Source organism: Microcaecilia unicolor, chromosome 5, assembly GCF_901765095.1.
Source record: "Microcaecilia unicolor chromosome 5, aMicUni1.1, whole genome shotgun sequence".
Taxonomy (NCBI): Eukaryota; Metazoa; Chordata; class Amphibia; order Gymnophiona; family Siphonopidae; genus Microcaecilia; species Microcaecilia unicolor.
In genome coordinates, this window is record NC_044035.1 from 77,250,278 (window position 1) to 77,266,365 (window position 16,088).

General features: G+C 43.9%; 1 protein-coding gene across 1 annotated transcript in view; it reads left to right on the plus strand.

Moving 5' to 3' along the window:
* BTAF1 (B-TFIID TATA-box binding protein associated factor 1) overlaps positions 1 to 16,088 on the plus strand; it is a 620,170-nt gene that overhangs the window by 243,251 nt on the left and 360,831 nt on the right. The window contains 2 exon segments of the mRNA XM_030204965.1: positions 9,679 to 9,768; positions 9,874 to 9,935. Of these exon segments, the coding sequence (XP_030060825.1) occupies positions 9,679 to 9,768; positions 9,874 to 9,935 (152 nt within the window).

The following is a 16,088-nucleotide window of genomic DNA, read 5'->3' on the forward strand; positions in this document are numbered from 1 at the left end:
AAGCACATTAAATTTGGCAGCTTATTGAATGATAAATTGAGTAAACATAATAGCATACAGCACCTAAACTTTTTAATAAAGTAAAAGTGGTCCACTTATTTGCTGCACATTCATTTGCCCGCTGAAGCTGTTGCTACTGTTTTAAAGCACTTGATGTGCCAAACCCAGTTAATAAATTCTAAAAATAGTCCAAAGTCATTGCCATCAAATGATAGCTGAAAATGTAAACCTTCCCTCAACTCAGATCTGGTTTGCATTGCGCTTCTTCAGGAAGAAAGGATTTTGAAATAAACACATTGTAGAATCCACCAGAATTGAACTTGTACCCCAAAATATATATTAAAATCCATTACCATAGTCACTACAAAAATCAAAGAAATGTAACACTCAAAACTTTATCTAAGACTTCTTACTGGGAGGAGAACTCTGGCATGAATTCCTCAGGATAACTGCCAGAAGACACCTATGGTTCGCATACTAGAGAATAAAAAGAGTCACTAATTTGCGCAGGTGTCTCTAACAGACATTATGTGATCTGTTTCACCTCTTTATTTAAGCCCAGTGGGGCAGTGATATTCCACAAGAAGATGAAACGTTGTTCCTTGAACAGCAGTCTCCTGGAAATATCGCCACCAGGATTTTCTTCTGTGAACACCGTCGCTTTATCCTCATCGCTCTCCACATAGCCGTTCTCAGCATCTTTTTGTCTTACAATTCCATTCCTAGCTTTTCTCCTTTCCCCAATATATTTCTCTGAGGAAAAGCAGGCCTATAATTCTCACGGATGGGTAACGCGGGGCACAGAGGATTTCACCAGTCCCTGAGAAGCATTGGCACCAGGAGAACAGCTTCCCCTCCATATGTAGTAACATATAGTAACATAGTAGATGACGGCAGAAAAAGACCTGCACGGTCCATCCAGTCTGCCCAACAAGATAAACTCGTATGTGCTACTTTTCTTACCTTGATTTGTACCTGTCCTCTTCAGGGCACAGACCATATAAGTCTGCCCAGCACTATCCCTGCCTCCCAACCACCAGCCCCGCCTCCCACCACTGGCTCTGCCACCCAATCTCGGCTAAGCTCCTGAGGATCCATTCCTTCCGAACAGGATTCCTTTCTGTATATTTTGAATTCCGTTACCATTTTCATTTCCACCACCTCCCGCGGGAGGGCATTCCAAGCATCCACTACTGTCTCCGTGAAAAAATACTTCCTGACATTTTTCCTGAGTCTGCCCCCCTTCAATCTCATTTCATGTCCTCTTGTTCTATCGCCTTCGCATCTCCGGAAAAGGTTTGTTTGCAGATTAATACCTTTCAAATATTTGAACGTCTGTATCATATTACCCCTGTTTCTCCTTTTCTCCAGAGTATACATGTTCAGGTCAGCAAGTCTCTCCTCATACATCTTGTAACGCAAATCCCATACCATTCTCGTAGCTTTTCTTTGCACCGCTTCGATTCTTTTTACATCCTTCGCAAGATACGGCCTCCAAAACTGAACACAATACTCCAGGTGGGGCCTCACCAACGACTTACACAGGGGCATCAACACCCTCTTTCTTCTGCTGGTCACACCTCTCTCTATACAGCCTAACAACCTTCTAGCTACGGCCACCGCCCTGTCATACTGTTTCGTCGCCTTCAAATCCTCAGATACTATCACCTCAAGATCCCTCTCCCTGTCGGTACCTATCAGACTCTCACCGCCTAACATATACGTCTCCCGTGGATTTCTATTCCCTAAGTGCATCACTTTGCATTTCTTCGCATTGAATTTTAATTGCCAAACCTTAGACCATTCTTCTAGCTTCCTCAGATCCTTTTTCATGTTTTCCACTCCCGGGTGTCCACTCTGTTACAGATCTTAGTATCATCCGCAAATAGGCAAACTTTACCTTCTAACCCTTCGGCAATGTCACTCACAATATAATTGAACAGAATCAGTCCCAGCACCGATCCTTGAGGCACACCACTACTCACCTTTCCCTCCTCCGAGCGAATTCCATTCACCACCACCCTCTGGCTTCTGTCCGTCAACCAGTTCCTAATCCAGTTCACCACTTCGGGTCCTATCTTCAGCCCATCCAGTTTATTTAAGACCCTCCTGTGGGGAACCGTGTCAAAAGCTTTGCTGAAATCTAAGTAGATTATGTCTATAGCCCATCCCTGATTCATTTCTCCTGTCACCCAATCAAAGAATTCAATGAGATTCGTTTGGCACGATTTCCCTTTGGTAAAACCATGTTGTCTTGGATCTTGCAACTTATTGGCTTCCAGGAAATTCACTATCCTTTCCTTCAGCAGCCCTTCCATTACTTTTCCAATAACTGAAGTGCGGCTTACCGGCCTGTAGTTTCCAGCTTCTTCCCTATCACCACTTTTGTGAAGAGGGACCACATCCGACGTTCTCCAGTCCCTCTGAACCTCTCCCGTCTCAAGGATATATTAAATCTTTAAGAGGACCCGCCAGAACCTGTCTGAGCTCCCTCAATATCCTGGGGTGTATTCCGTCCGGTCCCATGGCATTGTCCACCTTTAGCTTTCCAAGTTGTTCATACACACTCTCTACCGTGAACGGTGCTCTATCCACGTCATTCTCATTTGTACTTTTTCCAGTCCATCGCGGTCCTTCTCCAGGATTTTCTTCTGTGAAAACAGAACAAAAGTATCTATTTAGCAAATTTGCTTTTTCTTCATCATTATCCACTTAGCGGTTCGCACTGTCTTTTAGTCTCTCAATTTCCTTTTTAGTCATTCTCCTTTCACTAATATACCTGAAGAAATTTTTGTCACCCCTTCTTACATTTCTAGCCATTTGTTCTTCCGCTTGCGCTTTCGCCAGACATATCTCTCTCTTGATTTCTTTCAGTTTCATCCAGTATTCCTCCCCGTGTTCCTTTTCTTGGGGTTTTCTGTATTTCTGGAACACCAACTCTTTAGCCTTTATTTTCTCAGCCACTTGCTTGGAGAACCATATCGGTTTCCTTTTTCTCTTGCTTTTATTTACTTTCCTTACATAAAGGTTCGTGGCCCTATTTATAGCTTCTTTCAACCTGGACCACTGTCCTTCCACTTCTTGTACTTCCTCCCAGCCCATCATCTCCTTCCTCAGGTATTCCCCCATTTTTATAAAGTCAGCACGCTTGAAATCCAGGACTTCGAGTTTTGAGTGGCCGCTCTCCACTTTAGCTGTTATATCAAACCAAACTGTTTGGTCACTGCTGCCCAGGTGGGCACCCACTCGGATATTTGACATGCTATCCCCATTTGTGAGCATCAGATCCAGCGTCGCTCCCTCCCTCGTGGGTTCCGTCACCATTTGTCTGAGCAAAACACTTTGGAAAGCATCCTCGATCTCTCTACTTCTTTCCGATTCCGCAGACGGAACCTTCCAATCTACATCCGACAGATTGAAATCTCCCAGCAACAGCACCTCTCTCTTCTTTCCAAACTTTTGAATATCTGCGATCAGATCTTTATCTAATTCCCCCAATTGTGTCGGAGGTCTGTAGACAACACCCACGTGGATAGAGGTTCTATCATCTCTTTTTAAGGTGATCCGTATCGCTTCTTCCTTTCCCCAGGTCCCTGTCATTTCGGTCGCCATGATATCATTTCTCACATATAGAGCTACTCCTCCACCTTTAAGACCCTCTCTATCCTTCCTAAATAGATGATAGCCTGATATGTTTGCATCCCATTCATGGGAACCATTAAGCCACGTCTCCGTGATTGCAACAGCGTCTAAGTCTGCCTCCAACATCAGGGCTTGAAGGTCATGAACTTTATTGCTTAGACTGCGAGCATTTGTGGCCATCGCTTTCCATGTACATTTCCTGGTATGTGCTTCAACATTTGTGATTTGGGGTTGTCTTTACTCTTTGGGTACCTTCATATCCTTTTGTTCCAACTTCATTGCTTTCTCTTCTGCCTCAGTTCTATTTTCAGGATCCATCACCATGCTTTAATGGAGCAAAAGAATTCTGTAGGGGCAACACTTGTGAGGGCGGATGCTTTTGTGTCACATACCGAAGTCTGCCTGAGCCTACCGTGAACCATCTATTCTTAGGTAGTTTTATTCTTTGAGGCAGTGGTGAGAAGATGGTATGATTCTTGTGCAGTCTTAGAAGTTGCTTAAGTGATTCAATTCCTGCTTTACTTTACTGAGCTCCTGTTTTAAACTAGATAGCTGAAGACAGATAGGACAAGACTTAAGTCTCCAGATGATTGACCTTGAAACTAAAGCACCATAATTATTACAGAGAATAAAAGTCATCCTGATTGGTTGAAATGGGTATGAATAGGTGTACTATGTTGGGGTGTACAGTCTGTAAGATTGCCTGTGTATGACTGATGAGTAAAGTTAATGAGCTTTGGCTTGTCTATAAATGAGTGTAAAACCCTGGGGTGGGTGGGACTATAAGTCCCAGTGAGTCAGCTAAGTGCTGTATCAATGAAAGTTCTCTAGTATGACCAGAATGGTAAAGTCTAGCAGTTTCATCAATGTAAAAAGCAACTTTATAACCACAATGCAGTTTGAAAAGTCTCTCCTCTATCAGAGCTAGGAGGGAGGTGCCAATGCATGGGTCTATACAGCCAGGACCAGACACCCTCTTTGACCCCACAGATTCAGCAACCTGCTTCTAGGGCTGGCACCCCAGCCCTTCCTAATGTCAGCCCTCGATTAGCGCCTCCAGGCCTTGCTCCCTGAGCTTTTGGCAGGATTCTTGCAGAGTGCATCAGTGTCTGGGGTGCTTGTGCAAGCCATGTCTATTGCTACAGTCCTGTGTGGCCATCAGCCTGCGGGAAGGTCTCCGATGCCACTTGCGTTCTCGGCATTGACTGCAATCCGTCTTGGCACACCCTCAACATCAGTGGAAGAAGGTTCGCCGCAGTTAAGGCTGCACCCGAAACCTCAATGCCCCTCTCGGGGTCATGGTACCTTTATGTCAAAGCGGACTCTTCTCAGCCCTCACGTGAGGAAATCTTTGCTGATACCATGAGGAGCATTTATGGGACTCGGAAGAGGATCCATAGTATTTCTCATAGGAGGAGTCCTATGGCATCCCATCTGATCTCTCCCCTCCACAGGAAAATAGGAAGTCTTCACCTGAGAGCCTTTCCTTCCCCTTTTTTGTAAAGGAGATGTCAGTTGCCATGTCAGTTCCTTTGGACGTGGAGGACGAACCCAGGGCCTAAGAGATTTGAGGTCCTGGACTATGATTCATCCTAGAGAGGGTATGTCGGCCCGCTTCATGAGATCTTACTGGACGTTCAAGTGAAGAAGGGTACTCAAAGAACTCAAGTATGAAATGTGCTGATCTTCTGTTAGTAATATGCAATCTGTCGTTAAAATCGTCCATAGTGCCTGAAGATTGAAAGGGTGGCCAGTGTGATGCCAATTTTAAAAAGGGTTCCAGGGGTGATCCTGGAAATAAAGAGCAGTAAGCCTGACGTCTGTGCCGGTCAAATATGGGAAACTATTATAAAGAATAAATTACAGAACACATAGACAAACGTGATTTAATGGGACTGAGTCAGTATGGGTTCAGCTGAAGGAAGGGAAGTCTTGCCTCACCAATTTGCTTCATTTCTTTGAAGGCGTGAATAAACATGTGGATAAAGGTGAGCCGGTGATGTAGGTATCTAGATTTTCAGAAGCTTTTGATAAAGTTCCTTATAGAGACTCCTGAGAAAATTAGTCATGGCATAGGAGGCAAGGTTCTGGTGTGGATTAGGAATGGTTATTGGACAGAAAACAGAGGATAGGGTTAATGTCCATTTCTCTCAATGGAGGAGAGTGAACAGTGGAGTGCTGCAGGGATATGTACTTGGACTGGTATTATTTAACATATTTATAAATGATATGGAAATCGGAACGATGCGCGAGGTGATCAAATTTGCAGAGGATACAAAACTATTCAAGGTTGTTAAAACACATGCGGACTGTGAAGTATTACATAAGTATTGCCATACTGGGAAAGACCAAAGGTCCATCAAGCCCCAGCATCCTGTTTCAACAGTGGCCAATCCGATCACAGATACCTGGCAAGATCCTGACAAAGTACAAAACAGTTTTATACTGCTTATCCCAGAAATAGTGGATTTTCCCCAAGTCCATTAATAACGGTCTATGGACTTTTCCTTTAGGAAGCCGTCAAACCTTTTTAAAACTCCACTAAGCTAACCGCCTTTACCACATCTTTGGCAACAAATTCCAGAGTTTAATTACACGTTGAGTGAAGAAACATTTTCTCTGATTCGTTTTAAATTTACTACATTGTAGCTTCATCGCATGCCCCCTAGTCCTAGTATTTTGGAAAGCGTGAACAGACGCTTCACATCTGTCTGTTCAACTCCACTCATTATTTTATAGACCTCTATCATATCTCCCCTCAGCCACCTTTTCTCCAAGCTGAAGAGCCCTAGCCGCTTTAGCCTTTCCTCATATGGAAGTTGTCCCATCCCCTTTATCATTTCGTCACCCTCTCTGCACCTTTTCTAATTCCACTATATCTTTTTGAGATGCAGCGACCACAATTGAACACAATATTCGAGGTGCGGTCGCACCATGGAGCGATACAAAGGCATTATAACATCCCTCATTTTTGTTTTCCATTCTTTTCTAATAATACTTAACATTCTATTTGCTTTCTTAGCTGCAGCAGTACACTGAGCAGAGGGTTTCAAGGTATCATCTACGATGACACCTAGATCCCTTTCTTGGTCCGTTACTCCTAACGTGGAACCTTGCATGGCATAGCTATAATTCGGGTTCCTCTTTCTCACATGCATCACTTTGTACTTGCTCACATTAAACGTCATCAGCCATTTAGACGCCCAGTCTCCCAGTCTCGTAAGGTCCTCTTGTAATTTTTCACAATCACAGCTCTCTATTTTAGTTTGTCATATTTAACATCTTTTTACCCTGCTTGGTCTGATTTCATCTCTAGATCTTACCTCATAATTATATGCTGGGGCGATATAAAGATTCTGTCTAGTGTTGAATCAGTGTGCCCACAAACTTTTCAGAACCTTAATTCCAATTTACGAGGACTATCTTGGTGGCTGACATCACATAGACTGACACTTAATCCCAATAAATCAAAAGCACTGGATAGTTCTGAGTTTAGACCTGGAAGTAATCCGGGCTCTGTAGATATTCATTGCTTAGTCCTGCTTGTCGACTGAAAAAGCAACGTGCTTACCTGTATCAGTTGTTATCCTGGATAGCAGGATTGATAAGGCAGTCTGAGAGGATTTTTTTTTCTCTTCCTTTTATAGCTTGAGAACTGACTGAGGATGGAGGGAGGGTTCCAAGATGGTGGACCTGAGCTAAGATGCTGCAGGACTCGCTCTAGCTGAAAGCTTTTTTTGCAACCTTTTCTTTGGTAAGAGTAAAGATGAGAGGAAAGCTAAAACCTCCCAAGCCTCTGTTCACCTGTGTTGGAACCATTGAACCTTCTTGTTCTGCAGCACTCAACAGAGTGTCGATCCAGGGCAGTGCTTGCTTGAACCGGACTGATATTGGGGTTTTGAATGGGCCAGATGTCTTTGGGGCTGGATATGAAGCTCCCACCCTTGCATCCATCGGCGGTAGATTCCCTGCGATGGAGGGCCGAGAGAGGATGAGTGAGTGTGCTTTGGCAGAAACAGGGAAAGACTGGGGACAAGGTGTCCCTATGAGAGTAGATGCTGCGGAACATCTTGGATCGCAGGGTTGACAGAGTTTATTCCCTCTCAGGCTTTTCGGATTGTATTCCCTAAAAGCTGAGGGTGTGTGGTCAGAAGGAGTGGTTACCCATGAACTGGCTGTATCTGATCTACTTTTAGTATTGGTGAGGAGACCTTCGGATATTTCATTGGACACTATATGGGTTGCAATCTCTAATTTGGGTAAGCTTTTATTACGTGTGGTGAACGACTTAAAACTCATTGGAGAGCAAAATTAAACATGAAGAAGAAGAAATTATTAAATTAAAGACTCAGAACATTTAAGCAGTTTCAACTGCTCAAACTTAATTTCAAATACAAGCAGTACAAGATAAATTGATAACCAATTTGACTGGGATACGATTAAAACTGGAAAATATGGATAGGAGTGCAGATTTAAGATTTTTGAAGTTTCCAAGGAAAATGAATGTTTCATCTCGAGCAATTTAAAAAAAAAATTGTTGGAATATTTATTGTTACCAGAAGAAGCAGTGTCAATTCTGGTTTAAGTTTACTATTTACCTCTATAAAGGCGTGGATCTGGAGTTATAGTGGGAAATATTTAATTGAATTCATTGCAACTTTCCAGAGTGTCTCCAATCCATGGAGAACAGTCTCAAGCAACCTTATTAGTGATATTGATGTTTTGAAATAGGTTCTTCAAAAGTTATTGTAAGACCAGACAGTTTCAGGCTAGAACAATTTATCTCAAAACCCAGAAACACGAGCGTTTTATGTGGCTGCATTCTGGGGTTTTACAGCTGGGAGTTGTGGGTTTTGTTTTGTTTTTTTAAATACCCCTGTGAATATTTGGTAAACTATCTGGGAAATATGTATTTTGGGAACCTTCCCCTTTTAACAAATTTTCTGGATACCAAGGGGATCTCTGGGCAGTTTTCTGTGGGGAAGAACTCAGTTATGAGGGGGATGATAGCTGATCTCTGTGAGTTTATAGTCTCTTAATCATTTGATTTCCTTCTCTGTAGTTTCTCCTTGTTTCCTTGATTGGAACCCTTAAGAAGTTTTGAGGAACCGTTCTAAATTTAATTTAAAATTTTTTCCCTTTTTTCTTTGTTAAACTATTTCTGATTGACTTAAATTTGGCTCTTCTGTAGAAGATTTTCTTGCTTGGTTGTATTACAAATTCTCCCCAAAAAAACCTGACTGAGGAGACTGCTGCATGCAGGAAGGGCTACACATACTCAGATCTTTACTATGCTGTGGAAGAGCAGTTCTATCTCAGAGCCATTGGATGACCTCACCCACTTGTGTGTCTTATCAATCTTGATGACTATGGAAAACATCTGTTATAGGTACTGTAAGTAAATTGCTCTAATGCAGAGGTTCTCAACCCATTCCTTGGGCATAATTAGCCAGTCACATAAATTTGCATGCATTATCTCCACTGTATGCAGATCTATCTCATTCATGTTCATTGTGGGTATTCTCAAAGCCTGACTGGCTGGGTGTGCTCTGAGGACTGGGTTGAGAACCACTGTTCTAATGGTTACTTTTATTGTAGGGTATACTGTTACACACAATATGCTGTATATTCATAGTATCTGTGAGATGTATTTTTTTCTTGTGCTAGGTTTGTATTTCTTTAGTTAAGAATGTGAAAAGGAGTACTTCTGACATCCAAGTTTCAAGCAATAACTCGTGCAAGAAATAGTTGAATAAGAGTTTGGAAGGATAATAATGTTATTCCATCATGTTTGCACAATAAGTTAATAGTTTTTCCAGTTTTCTTTTTCTACCTTGTCAGTTTGTGTTCTAACTTTTAGCTTTTGAAAACCCTGTGCTTACATGCTTGAATACTGAGTTAAGTGGTGGTTGTTTTCATGGTTTATAACAATAACCTATAATGTGCAATTCATAATAACAAAACTAGCTAGATTGTGGCAAAATAAGTGTTTTTTCATTGGTGAGATAATAAATTAAAAAAAAATTTTGATTCTAGGTTCGACATGGTGCAGGAACTGGGCTTAGGGAAATACTTAAAACTCATGGAAAAAGTGGTGGCAAAGTGGCTGACTTCACTTTAGAAGAGGTAATATTCAAAAAGGCAAATAATTCAATATACTAAAAACATCTAACCATGAAAAGAGTGGTGTGTTTCTGTAAGTAATCCATTTTTCTGTACTATAAACCAAAGGCTAATAATTTAGAGCAAGAATTTCTTATCCATAAAATTCATAATTTCATTGTAGGATCAAAGTGAGAAGTGAGCCTAGCAGTATCTCAAAATTCCTGACCTGTGATTTTAGTAGGAGTTTATACTTCCCAAAAGATACTTTGAAGTCTATTTGTCCATTTGTTAGGTACCCAAAGAATCTATTTAAGTTTTTTTTATTTGCATATTTTCAATATTACATTCATATCATATAAATGCAAAGAATTAGGAAATCAAAAAACTAGACAAAAACTAATTCCCAATTGGGATTAAGGTAATTAAACTCAGATCATTTGACCACAATATTTGGAGATAAGATTTAGAAAATTATACAATAAAGAAAAAACGATAATCAAGTCAGAAAGGAGAACAAGAATCTGCTCGCTAGCGGTATTAAAAGCATTTATCTGTCTAAGGATTCAGGCTGAAACATCATTTTCCTTAGATATTATATATTCTGACATTTTCTTTGGGTCTAAGAAAAGATAGTTAACATTATTTTTTTTTAATTTTATTATTTATATTTTTACAAACTGTTATTCAAGGTACAACTTGAAGGATAGTGTACATCTACCATTGTAAATCAAACGGGCAAAATTCAATATTACCATTCTTCCAATGGAAATATTCTAGCAAAACACTCAAGTCCTAACAAAGGGATCCAAGATTTTAAACTAAGAGGAAAAACAAGGAAATAGTTATAAGAAAGAAAAAACACTTATGAAGGGAGTGCTAAATTTTTCTAAAGCTATCTAGAAGATCTTTTAGACACAATAAAAGCCGATAGCTGGTGGGGTTCCAAGAAAACATATTTAACAGAGTCAAACCTAACAATACATTTACATGGATACCTCAGAAAGAATACCCAATAGTTAACATTATTAATAGATACAAGACACCTACAAGGAAATTTTAGAATATAAGTACCACCTAATGCACGAATTCTAGGTTTTAACGCCATGAATTCTTTTCTTCGTTTCTTATAGGAGGGAGGAAACGTTCCACCCTCATGGAGCTCCCATCCATCCACTCTTGATCTTCGAGCCCCCGTAGCCAGCAGTAAACATTGCAGAGTTGAACCACTTGATAGTAACGTTTAAAATGTGGTAAAGCAAGTCCACCCTGAGTGATTGGTAATTTAAAGATGCGTGTAACAATTCTGGGCTTTATACCTTTCCAGAGGAATCTTGAAATTATAGAATCCAGTTGCGTGAAAAAGTCCTCCAGAATGGAGCATGGCAGCATCATAAATAGAAACTGTAATCTATGGAGGATATTCATTTTAATTACATTAATTCATGTGAGTAACAAGAGAGAGAGAACCCCCCCCCCCCCCCACACTTCCTCAGGTCCCCAGCAATAGTCTCAAACATTAGTGAGTAGTGCTTTGAATACATCTCTGAAAGATTGGCTGTTACTTGAACTCCCAAGTAGTGAATCCTATTATGCCATTGAAATGGGTACAGTCATTGGATCTCCTCCTGGAATTCTGCTGAGATATTAAGGGGTAATATAATGGACTTACTAGTGTTCAATTTATAACCCAAAACATGACTATACTGAGCACAGAGATCAAAGAAAGTCTTGAGAGACTGCCTGAGACTTTGAAGAAAAAGCAAGGCATTATCGGCATATAAAGTCAACTTATGTTCAGTACCTCCTATCAATACTTCCCAGATGCTGTGATCTTGGTGAATAGCTTCTGCCAGAGGCTTCAAGGAGAGTGCGTAGTGATAATGGGCACCCTTGACGTGTCCTGTGCCTTAGAGCGATAGAGTACGTAAGGAATCCATATAGCTTTAGCTTGCAGAGCTCAATAAATTGCCTTGATTACGCCAAGAAACTTAGGCCAAAAATTTAAGACCTCCAATAGGGCAGAGAGGAAAGACCACTTGACCCTGTCCAAGGCCTTCTTTACATCCAAGGCCAGCATCAGTTGGGGAATATGGATCCTCTGCCACCTGCTGTATTACATTAAACACTCTCTGGACATTATCAGAAGCATTTCTGCCTTTAATAAAACCAGTTTAATAAAACCAATACTTCCCATGACCTTGTTCAATCGTGTGGCTAATACTATAGTAAGGAGTTTAGCATCTACATTCAGCAGAGAGATGGGGAGGTATGAGCTACATAATTTTGGATCTTTCCCAAGTTTGTGTAATATTGTGATATTGGCATGAGAAAGAGAACCCGGGATCACCCCATCTTCCAGGGCTTGATTAAAAACTCTGACCATAGGGCCTCAAATTACGCCAAAATTTTAAATAAAATTCTATGGTTAATCTGCCCGGTTCTGCTGCTTAGGGAGGGGAGGATTTGAACGCAGCCCAGATCTCTTTCCCCTGGATTGGGGCTTCCAAAGTTAGTATTATGTCAGGTAACTTTTTCGAATCCAGCATGGAGACAAATCCTCCCTCGTAGGGCCCCATCCTCGATATCTCTGAGGAATATAATTTGGAAGAATAATTAACAAGCTATTTCTTTACTGTCCGCATGTGATATACCACACTCAACATTAATCTCCTGTATTGTATTTCGAGCTATCCTCTTTTGTTGGGAAGCTAGTAATGTATCTATTCTACCTCCTGTAAGATACTGTGTTAGCCCAAGTTTCTTATGGATCACTTCAACCTCTTCATCAGCTAATCGATTAAGCTCCCTTCGCAACTCACCCACTCTGTTCGTCCAGTAGTTGGAAGGATTGATTTTATGTATGTAGTCAGCCTCCCGCAGGGCTTGCCAAGCAGTGTCCCCTCTTTGAGATTGTTCTTTTTTTTTTTTTGTTTTTTTTTTTTTAACTCTCATTCCCAATTCTATACACTACCCCCTAAATACTGCTTTTATGGCATTCCAAAGAATGTTAGAATGCATCACCCCTGTGTCGTTAATGAACAAAATAATCCACCAGGCAACTCTCAAGTTCCTTAAAATACTCTGGGTGACCTGAGAGAGATGCCTCTGCTCGCTCCCTCACTTCCTCCACACGAAGAGCAAGGCGAATGGGTGCTGTAGAGCGAAGGTCACTATATTATTGCACTCCCTAACAACTGCAAATTGCAGTGGTGAGCCCTGTTTTCCAGGTCATCAATCTTATTCAGAATCCTGCCAAAACGACAGTAAGTCATCCTCCGCCGCCGCAATTCATTGTTCCTTGTCAGCAGCAGCAGATGAACCCATTACGAATGGATTGTGTCCACCTACCAGCAGGGGGAGATAGAGAACACTAAAAACCATAGTGCCTCTAGGATGGCTAGCTCCATCTGCCTCTCAGTATTTCTCTATCTCCAAGCAGGGTTGGACGCAGCTTGTTCAGCTCCTTGAAGATTCTGCCTGGGGTGGCTCCTGTGCTTTTGCCAGTTGTAGCAGGGGTGTTGTAGCTAAGTGGAGCCTGTGTGGATGCAGGCATATAGGTTCACCCTTTCCCTGCCTTTCCCACCCTCTTCTGCCTCCAGAGTACCTCTGTAGCTGTTTGCCTCCAACTTTCCTCACAGCGTTAAAAAAAAAAAACTTGCTTTGACAGTGCTGCTTTCTGAGGCTTTTCCTGACTGTGCAGCGTGACCGGAGTTCGTGGACTTGGTCCTTTGAGGTAAGAGCGGTACTCAGCTCCTCTGGGGAGGGCCCACGGACGGCGTTCCGATCGGGGTGATTTTGGCATGAAGCCGCCATTTTGAATTTTATTCCGCCATTTTTCGGTGATGGCTGCTGAGGGAGTTAAACGCTGTTCCCGTTGTGGCAAGCGCAGATCAGCAGTGGGGCTCTGTAAAACGTGCTGTTTAGACGTACTAAGACCAGTACGAGCATGGCGAGCGATGATTCTTCCAACTCGATGGAGCTGGCAGCGGGCGCCATCTTGGAAGCGCCGCATGGCTCGACTCCCTGCGGTTGCGGAGGAGTCTGAGAGCAGAGGGGCGCTTCGGGCTGAGGCTACCAGAGGAGCTCTGTTCCTCGTAGCTCCTAATTCGGAGACGGGAGGTCAGGGTGAGTTTTTCTCCCCCGAGTTTCTGCTGATTTTACATAAAGCCTTCATGCTGAAAAGAGCTCTGCCGCAGGTGTCTGACACTGCGTTGCTACCTGGTCCCCCCCCGACTGATGATGGCCCAGGGCTAATGTCAGACATGGATTCCCCTGAGCGTTGGATGCATGCTAAGCATAGACGGGTAAATTCCCCGTCGGAGAGTGGCGCTCCCCCCCCCCCCCCCCCCCCCCCGTGGTCGGGCTGTGGGGACTCTGAGGGATCTGGCAGGCCTCGTGGTCTGAGGAGCCAGAGGAAGGTGCCGGTTTGCCACTGGATCTGGATGATCCCACTGCGGTTTGGATTTTCCACCGCGATGAGCTGCCAGCACTTATCTCTGATGCCTTACAGGCCCTCTCTATTGATGATCCTGTTCAAGGCGAGGCCTCCTCTGGTAATCCGAGGATGGCGAGTACTAAGAAGCCTGCTCGAGCCTTTCCTTTGCATGACTCCATCCAAGAGCTTATTTCTGCTCAATGGGCTGACCCTGAGGGGCCCTTGAAAGTGGCCAGGGCGATTGGGCATCTTTACCCTCTGAGTGAGGAGCACTTGGCCCGTTTTGGGATGCCTAAAGTGGATGCCTTAGTCACAGCAGTGACAAAAAAGACCACCCTCCCAGTAGAGGGAGGGGTCGCCCTGAAGGACATTCAGGACCGGCGGCTGGAATCAGCGCTAAAACGGTCCTTTGAGATTTCGGGCCTAGCCTTAAGGGCGTCTGTTTGCAGTTCTTATGCTGCTCGAGCCTGCCTCTCTTGGTTACAACAGGCAGTGGAACAGCCCGTGGATGGTGCAGAGTCCCTCGCTGAGGTTGCACCGTGAATGGAGTCGGCCTTGTCATTTTTAGCTGACGCCCTCTATGATCTGGTCAGAGCTTCGGCTAAACAGATGTCTGTGGCGGTGTCCGCCTGCCGCCTTCTGTGGCTACGGCATTGGGCGGCTGACATGGCCTCTAAGCAAAGGCTGGTGAAGTTGCCCTTTCGGGGCCTTCTGTTATTTGGAGAGGAGTTGGAGAGGATTGTTAAAGACCTGGGGGATGCTAAACCCCAGAGGTTACCTGAGGATAGGCCGTGGCCTTCTTCCAAGGGTCAAGTGGTTCCTTCCTCCTCCAGACCTCGCTTCCGTGAAGCTCGAAGGTATCGCCCGGGGCGCTCTGCTGTGTTTATTCAATGTGCCTGTTTTCAACAGAGGAACTCCTTTCGCTCGGACAAACGCTCCGCAGTGGCAGGCTCAAGGCCAGGAGTTCAGGGCCGTCCTCCACAATGATGGGACGCTGGTCCACTCCTCCTTTACAGCTGTAGGAGGACGCCTTTTCCTCTTTCTCGAGGAGTGGACCAAGATTACCTCAGATCAGTGGGTCCTGGACCTGATCGGAGAAGGTTACCGATTGGAATTCGGTGCCCCGGTGAGAGACGTGTTTGTGGAGTCCCGATGCGGCACTGCCCTCCAACAGGCGGCGGTAGAGGAGACCTTACAAGTCTTGTTGCACCTTGGAGCGGTGATCCCTGTGCCTCCTGCCGAACGCGGCTGCGGTCGTTACTCTATTTATTTTGTGGTGCCATGAAAAGGCGGGTCTTATCCGCCAATTCTCGACTTAAAGAAAGTCAACGAATCACTAAGAGTGCGACATTTTCACATGGAAACCCTGTGCTCCGTCATTGCGGCGGTTCAGCCAGGAGAGTTCCTCACGTCTCTGGACCTGAAAGAAGCTTACCTGCACATTCCTATATGGCCCCCCGCACCAACAGTTGCTCCGGTTTGCGGTGTTGGGAAAACATTTCCAGTTTCGGGCCTTGCCTTTTGGCCTCGCCACAGCTCCCCGAACCTTTTCCAAGGTAATGGTAGCTGTCTTTCTCAGGCGAGAGGGAATCCGGGTTCACCCGTACCTAGACGACTGGCTCATCAGAGTGGACTCTGCAGAAGAGAGTCGTCATGTAACAGCCAGAGCGGTCTCTGGGCTGGGTTGTCAATATACCCAAAAGTCACCTGACCCCCTCTCAATCTCTAGAATATTTGGGGGTCCGGTTTGACACGGCCTCGGGGTTTGTCTTTCTACCCGACCAAAGGCGGTGCAAGCTTCAGAATCAGGTCCGTCTGCTCCTGTGGATGCCTTGCCCACGAGCTTGGGACTTTGTCCAGCTGTTGGGGTCGATTCCGGCCACCTTGGAAGTGGTGCCATGGGCGA